This window comes from Pistacia vera, unplaced genomic scaffold (assembly GCF_008641045.1).
Source record: "Pistacia vera cultivar Batoury unplaced genomic scaffold, PisVer_v2 Contig10, whole genome shotgun sequence".
Taxonomy (NCBI): Eukaryota; Viridiplantae; Streptophyta; class Magnoliopsida; order Sapindales; family Anacardiaceae; genus Pistacia; species Pistacia vera.
Genome location: NW_022195027.1, coordinates 204,327 through 212,798, shown reverse-complemented (window position 1 = coordinate 212,798; position 8,472 = coordinate 204,327). Strand labels below are relative to the sequence as shown.

At 37.1% G+C, this 8,472-nt stretch overlaps 3 protein-coding genes across 3 annotated transcripts; all 3 read right to left on the bottom strand.

Moving 5' to 3' along the window:
- Nucleotides 1-327: 327 nt before the first annotated feature.
- LOC116121638 (pentatricopeptide repeat-containing protein At2g22070-like) lies at nt 328-1,715 on the bottom strand. The gene is made up of 2 exons (XM_031407609.1): nt 1,707-1,715; nt 328-1,253 (listed from the first exon to the last, which is right to left on the bottom strand). The coding sequence occupies exons 1-2, from the start codon at nt 1,713-1,715 to the stop codon at nt 525-527; spliced, it is 738 nt and encodes a 245-aa protein (XP_031263469.1). The 3' UTR covers nt 328-524.
- LOC116122550 (pentatricopeptide repeat-containing protein At3g02330, mitochondrial) lies at nt 1,354-3,598 on the bottom strand. Its single transcript, XM_031408416.1, has one exon. It carries the CDS (start codon nt 3,562-3,564, stop codon nt 1,780-1,782), a length of 1,785 nt encoding a protein of 594 aa, XP_031264276.1. The 5' UTR covers nt 3,565-3,598; the 3' UTR covers nt 1,354-1,779.
- Nucleotides 3,599-4,112: 514 nt separating this feature from the next.
- LOC116122642 (COMPASS-like H3K4 histone methylase component WDR5A) lies at nt 4,113-7,400 on the bottom strand. Its single transcript, XM_031408503.1, has 2 exons — nt 6,587-7,400; nt 4,113-4,604 (listed from the first exon to the last, which is right to left on the bottom strand). Exons 1-2 carry the CDS (start codon nt 7,244-7,246, stop codon nt 4,314-4,316), a joined length of 951 nt encoding a protein of 316 aa, XP_031264363.1. The 5' UTR covers nt 7,247-7,400; the 3' UTR covers nt 4,113-4,313.
- Between the last annotated feature and the right edge of the window lie 1,072 nt (nt 7,401-8,472).

Genomic DNA, 8,472 nt, shown 5'->3' with positions numbered 1-8,472 from the left:
TGTATAGACAACAAAGGAAAATTCTAGAGAACTAGAGCTGGCTAATTTGTAACAAACTCTCCTGGCTTAGCTAATAGAAACAATGATTCATAGGAGAAGGCTTAATGAAGTTTGGGCCAGGCTAGATGAAATGAAAGGTTTTGATATTATCCCTTTCCTGTAACATAGATAAATTTCCTGATAACTTTTGTTCAATCATAAATCATAATTTTCGTGTAGGACAATACATTTCATTTCAGTAGATAGCATCAAACCTATAGGTTTAAGAAACAAATAATTAGTGTATCAGGAAAATGGATCTTCGAGGAATAATATTTTCTCCGAGAAGAATAGCAACACGTTTCAAATGCATATTGAATTGTAACTTGTAAGAAGCATCCAAAAACATAAAACAATAAATCTTACAATAATGTCATATGAAGAACCGGTTTTCTCTTTTGCAGTCTGCTACTTCAGTCATAGTGAAAGTGCTCTTGATCCTAAGAGTTGTCAACTGACTGTTTACAATCCTGAGAAGAACACAGTCATTCACAAACCAAATCTTCTAATTCATCTAAATGTTTAGGCATGTAACCGGCCTCTTTTACTTCCAAGTGCAGCTTTCCCAGTTCATCATATATCTCTTGGGATTGAGGGTGACTTACCTCACCAACTGAGAAAACATGAACCCCTTTTTCTACCTCAACCCAACTCCACCCTGCACTTTTCCTTATTCCTTTTTGTTGCATCAATTTCCTAACCTCAGCTGCTTCAGCCCATAAACCTGCCGTGGCATATATATTGGCAAGCATTACATATGGAGCGGCATTACCTGGTTCCATTCTGAGAAGCTGATTAGCAGCCTCTTTTCCAAGCTCAAGTTCACCATAAACTTTGCAAGAGCTAAAGAAGGAAGTCCACATAACGTAATTTGGATCATAAGGCATGTCCTCCATCAACTCCCTTGCTTTTCTTAGGTGCCCATTCCTCGCATAGAGGTCAATTAAACAACCATATTGATCTAGATCGGGAACCAGCCCATAATCTCTCATTATCTTGAAATATTTCACCCCTTTGTCTAACAGTCCAGCATGATTGCAGGCAGTCAACACAGCAGTAAAGCAAATTTTGTCTGGCACATATCTTTCAACAGTCACCAAACGCTCAAAGAGTTCCAACGCATCTGATCCCTTTCCACTCTGAGCATAACCCGTGATCATGGAAGTCCACAACACACCATTCCTCACAGCTGCTCGATCAAAAATGAGACGAGCCTCAANTATACAACAAAGGAAAATTCTAGAGAACTAGAGCTGGCTAATTTGTAACAAACTCTCCTGGCTTAGCTGCTAGAAACAATGATTCATAGGAGAAGGCTTAATGAAGTTTGGGCCAGGCTAAATGAAATGAAAGGTTTTGATATTATCTCCGTTCCTGTAACATAGATAAATTTCCTGATAACTTTTGTTCAATCATAAATCATAATTTTCGTGTAGGACAATACATTTCATTTCAGTAGATAGCATCAAACCTATAGGTTAAGAAACAAATAATTAGTGTATCAGGAAAATGGATCTTTGAGGAATAATATTTTCTCCGAGAAGAATAGCAACACGTTTCAAATGCATATTGAATTGTAACTTGTAAGAAGCATCCAAAAACATAAAACAATAAATCTTACAATAATGTCATATGAAGAACCGGTTTTCTCTTTTGCAGTCTGCTACTTCAGTCATAGTGAAAGTGCTCTTGATCCTAAGAGTTGTCAACTGACTGTTTACAATCCTGAGAAGAACACAGTCATTCACAAACCAAATCTTCTAATTCATCTAAATGTTTAGGCATGTAACCGGCCTCTTTTACTTCCAAGTGCAGCTTTCCCAGTTCATCATATATCTCTTGGGATTGAGGGTGACTTACCTCACCAACTGAGAAAACATGAACCCCTTTTTCTACCTCAACCCAACTCCACCCTGCACTTTTCCTTATTCCTTTTTGTTGCATCAATTTCCTAACCTCAGCTGCTTCAGCCCATAAACCTGCCGTGGCATATATATTGGCAAGCATTACATATGGAGCGGCATTACCTGGTTCCATTCTGAGAAGCTGATTAGCAGCCTCTTTTCCAAGCTCAAGTTCACCATAAACTTTGCAAGAGCTAAAGAAGGAAGTCCACATAACGTAATTTGGATCATAAGGCATGTCCTCCATCAACTCCCTTGCTTTTCTTAGGTGCCCATTCCTCGCATAGAGGTCAATTAAACAACCATATTGATCTAGATCGGGAACCAGCCCATAATCTCTCATTATCTTGAAATATTTCACCCCTTTGTCTAACAGTCCAGCATGATTGCAGGCAGTCAACACAGTAGTAAAGCAAATTTTGTCTGGCACATATCTTTCAACAGTCACCAAACGCTCAAAGAGTTCCAACGCATCTGATCCCTTTCCACTCTGAGCATAACCCGTGATCATTGAAGTCCACAACACACCATTCCTCACAGCTGCTCGATCAAAAATGAGACGAGCCTCAATAATGTGGCCACACTTGGAGTACATGTCAATCAAAGCACTAGCCACAAACACATTACTTTCAGAACCCATTTTAGTGACCAGAGAGTGCACCTGCCTTCCTAGTTGCAGTAAAGTTAGGCTACCACAAGAATTTAAAATACTAGTTAAAGTATGGTCAGTTGAACTCAAATTCTCATTTCTCATCTCCACAAATAGTTTCAACGCCTCTTCACCCTGTAGATTTTGAGAATACCCAGAAATCATAGAATTGAGTACGATATTATCCCTCTCCATAGCCTCATCAAATACCAATCTAGCATGATCTGTTCTTCCATGTTTTGAATAACAATCAACTAAAGCGCTGACCACAAAACTATTACTATTGAACCCGAGCTTGATGACATGGACATGGAGGATCACAACTTGTGCAAATGCATCATCTAGGCCTGTGCATGCACTAATAACGCCAACATAGGTATAACAATTAGGTTTTATATGGGTAGTAGACATCTCTTTGAACATTGAAACGGCTTCCCTTCCATGCCCGTTTTGTGAGAACCCACTTATAATCGAGGTCCAAGATACTTGATCATGTATTTTCATGCCATCAAATACATTTCTTGCATCCAGAATGGCACCACACTTAGCATATAAATTAACAAGTGCACTGCTCAAAATTAAATTTTCTTCATACCCATATTTAATTACACACACATGAATTTGCAACCCCAAACGCCAGCTCAGTGTTTTTACACAAGCATTAAGAGCCGTACAAAGAATGAACCTCGTAGGATTTGCTCCCGAGGCGATAATTCGATGAAAGGACTCCAATGCTTCGGGGGCACTACTATGCTTGGGAGGTGCCACACAGGAAGTAATTTCGTGGCCTTTCTGTTCCGACCCACTAACCATTGAATGCGTAAACAATAAATCACACGGCTGCACGTTACTTCTTACGGGGATTTCGTCGAATAAGTGGTGTGCCGTCCATGAAGTGTACTTGTTACAAAAATAAGAGACTTCCTTAAAAATGAAACTGCGAGACCTAATTGCACGACTGATGACAAGCATATTCAATTACTTAAACAAACAAAAAAATCCTCCTCACTACTTCTTACAAAAATAAGAGACATCGTTAAAAATGAAAGAAGTGCGCAATCTAATTGCACGATTGATGACAAGCATATTCAATTACTTAAAACACGAAAATCTTCATCACTCCGCATCCTCATTAACCTGCAAATAATTGATCACCAGAGTATCGTTCCCTATATAGAATAAGATGTTATCATTGAGCTCAAGATGAAGCGGCATTATATATATATATATATATATATATAGCATGATAACTGTAACTGTTTCTCCGCAACCAGCCATTGAAACAATTGCAAATCCAATGGATTATCTTCCAACATAGCAGCACTTGAGGCTGATTCAGAATTGTCTGGCAGGGGTTGCCATTGGTAATGCAACTACTAGCTCCTTTCACATTAAATTAATTAAAAGAACAGGGTACCAACTCCCTCAGGGTTAAATACATTACACACCGAGACTATTGCTGATCGTCAAATCAATGGCCTAAAGATTAACAAACATCTAACTCTGGAGATACGCGTTCATATTCATCTCAACAGAAGGGAAGTTCTATAATAAAGGCCCGGAAGGGGTAGTTTACAGAACTAAGTTACAAGATAAGAATCTTTTGCAGCAAAGATATGTGTCAAGAAAGAAGCACATGTTTCAGGTTCATGAGCAATCCATATCTTCACTTCCAAAAAAAAATTGCAATCACATTACATAATGATTAACTGAGAAGCAATCTATTCCTTCTGCGTCCAGATCTTCACAGTCTTGTCACTGCCAAGTGCACCCGAGGCTATCATGTTCTCAGTGGGGTGACATGCTACTGATATAACAGTGTCAGTGTGACCTTCCAATTTTTGAAGTACTTTCCGGGACTGAAGCTCCCATAAATATACACAATTATCTTCTGAACCACTAACTATATATTTCCCACTTGTCACGGAAAAGGACGATGAAATGCAGAACTTTGAATTCACATGGCCAGTGTATGTCTTCAAAAATTTTCCCGTTGAGAAGTTCCAAAGTCTCTGCTCATGGGACATAAAAGATCCAAGTAAGATTCTTTCAATAAGAAACTGAAAATGTATATCATTGAAATTATGACAGTATATGTAAAGATTATTATATACTAATGTGCAAAATGCACTAGACAAAAGAAATTGGATGCCAAAATCAATTATCAATTATAAGAGTTAAAATTCATCACCAACTAGAGCCATCAAAGTGACATTGCAATCCCCTGCTATGTTATATTTGTTTTCCACAGGTTAATGATTGTACAGACAAATTTCACCAAAAAAATATACACACAACCCATCATTAAAACAAACCATGTGAGTTATTTTACATGCCTGTGGAAACTCACTGCAAAAAACTATGAGAGACCAGATGAAATTTCTGAGACCATATAGAATGCATCGAAACAATTTAAAAAGTAACACTTGACAGAACAGACACAGCACCTAATAAAGGAAAACCCTTAATGCCCTAAATGGTATACATCTTAGTATTTTCCCAGTTCAATATAGTCTATCAGTACAGTTTGATGTGCACTACTAGTAGGCAGATGCCAAATGTGTAAAACATACTCAAAGAAGTACAATATGTCAAAGCTGACAGCCCTTTTGGGCACCCAATCCCAATCTTCTTCCAATGAAAATCCTTCAATGATAACAAGATTGCATTATATCAAATCAAGCAACTCTGCCTCATAAAATTCAGCTCTTCAGAGGTCTTCAATCTACAGATTTTCTAGTCTCACATGTAACTATACATTCACATGCAATAGATATTTATAGTTGCTGGCAATGAAGTAACAAAGGACCCCAAAGTCATTCAATAATTCTTCCTTCAATAAGCCAAAAACACACATCATCTTTTCCATTTACTGATGACATTAAAAATTTCAGTATTGAAGACGGAGAAGAAAATTTGTGGACTACATATCAAGAGCAGCACTTATTTCATATGAAAGAAAATACAATTGCTGCTTTATATATAGAATAAAATAAACTTTCAGATTATTTCGAAAAGTAGGAATCTTTGTGGAATCATAAAGCAATATACAAGATCTTTGTGGAATCATAAAGCAATACAACATTTTCCTGTGTTACTCCAACCATTTCAAATTCGGAAAATTTTCATACTTCAAAATTGATAAATTTTCAGGAAAATTGGAAACAAATCTGAAATGAGTTCTTGCACATTACTATTAATATCAGAAACTGAAGCCACGCTGCTATTATGTCTACAAGTATGTCAGAAACTAAAGAGAGCAGAGATGAATTGAAGCCAATCCAAGAAAAAGCAAGCTACTTTCAAGTACTGAGAGCATCCACGAGGATGTGAAAATTCATTGCTATTACGTGGTACAGTGAAGACCCCAAATACAGGAGATTAGGAACCTCTATTCTCAGTATGTTTTATTCTTTCCCCAAATTTTATTACATAGATTAATTATATTAATTTTGCTTTATAGATTTTGCAGTAGTTTATGGAGGTTTATGGCCATGGTTGTGATGGAATGTGCAGTACTTCGCGGTTGCTAATAAGTAATGATGTCAAACTTTCTATCTTAAAAATAACCTCCAACTACCTTATCCATTACATCAAGAACCCAAAAAAACTTAAAAATGCCCAGGACATCATCAGGGACCTCAACCATATTCAACAAGGTCTGAGAACCGTAACCATATTGAGTTGTTTTTGAAATAAATGCATATGTTGCATAATGCATTCTACTATGGACACAAAACGACCAATTCTGCTCATCATACCAATATTTTCTCTTTGGTTTAAAGTTTAAACAACCCATACATTTTAGGTGAAACTGAGTCCTGTACGTCAACGAAATCATTTAGCACCTCATTCGCCTAGACCAATATGATACTGAAACTAATTCTTGGTTAAAGAGAAATTTACTTCCCACTCACTCCAATATTTTCAGTTCTGGACAATCAATTAAAACTGAAATACTTAAAATTAATTAAAAAAAAAATGAAAAACTTACTAAAGTATTATCGAGAGTCCCGACGAGAATAAACTTTCCGTTTGGTGAAAATTTAACATACGAAACAGGCGGATTCTCATCATCAATAAGTGTCTTCATACAATGTCCGGTGCCGGCATCCCAAATTCTGCACAAACCATCGTAACTGCTTGAGACAATCAGCGAGCCGTCGCGATTAAAATCAACGGCAGTGACGGGATCGGAATGGGCAGGTAAAACCTTGAGACACTTTCCGCTTTTAACGTCCCAAATTCGAACGGTCTCGTCAAAAGAACCGGAGACAATCATGTTAGACTGAGGGTTAAAGTTAACGCAAAACACGTAATTAGTGTGACCCTGGAGGGTTTTGAGGCAGGAGCCGGTGGCGACGTCCCATAGACGGAGGTTCTTGTCGTCGGAGCCGGAGACGAGAAAGCGGGAATCGGAGGAGAATGCGAGGTCGGAGACGCCTTGTTCGTGGCCGGAGAATTGTTGGAGCGGGGTAGAATCGGAATTGGAAATATTGGAGACGGAGTAGGCGAGAAGAGACTTGTCAGCGGAGGAGGAGGCGAGGAGGCGGCCGTCAGAGGAGAATTTGACGGAGGAGATTGCGCGGTGGTGGCCGGTTAGGGTTTGGGTTAAAGTGTAGGGTTTGAAGGATTCGATTGGGTCCGTCGACATTGTAATTATTGATAAAGAGGTTTTAAGAGGGGTTTTGAGGCTGAGAAATTAAGGAACGATTTGGGATTGAGATGGGTGGCTGGAGAGTTTTGACGACTGTTCCCGCTCAGTGTTTATTTGGCGGGGAACTTGATAGTTGATACAAACACCTTCAGCTACAGTTATGAATTACCTCGAAACTTGATTAAGGGCTAAACACCACACCTCCTAACATGATAGGAAGAAATTCTTGCGGATCTATATATATATAAATTAATACATATATATATATATAAAATCATGAAGCATGACTTAATTGACTGACACGTAGGATTTTGGAAGCTCTATAATTGTTCTATTTGAACTTTCAAAAGCTCTATTTTAACATTTGGATTTATGATTGGCACGTGATGGAATTTTATTGGTCATGATGTGGGTTATTTTGATGTGTAGAATTTTTTTAACATTTGGATTTATGATTGGCACGTGATGGAATTTTATTGGTGATGATGGGGGTTATTTTGATGTGTAGGATTTTTGAACATGAGGCTTAATATAATTAATCTTTGATATTTTTTAATATTAATAGCATCCAAAGATCTAATTAAAACTTGATTAATTTTTACATATACATAGACCATTCATATTCACATTTATCGTAGTAAATAACAATTATATAAAGATATAAAGATTGGTGTTAATCCTTTCACATTCACCGAAATATTTTTATATAGATTCATATTTATCCCCTCACATTTCATGATATATTTTGACTATTTTGTTATGAGTCGGTATTACCGTAATATATTAGTTGATGTCAACAGTACCGTTAATTTGAACAATTCACTAAGCATGTTGATATCAATGTTGATGATTTGATGTTGGTGTTGTTTGTAGGGGAAAGATTCATGTATTAGGATGCAAGCGAGTCCATGATGTTTTATTGGTAGTCGGTTCCATTATCTATTATCACAATATGTTAATTGGTGTCAACAATATGACTAGTCTTCACGATTTTGTTAATTGATGATTTTTTGTTGTTATTGTTTACGGGCCAAAGTTCCATGAAACTGTTAAAGCAATTGCTATTTCAATTTTTAATTGTTTTGTTCTACCAAACTGCAAGTATATTTACTAACTATTTTAATATGAAAATCAATTAATTTTTGTTGATTATGTTTTCAAAAAAAACATTCATGTATTTTAATGGAATTAAGTCGAGGATGTTTCTGTGCCAAGATGTTTGT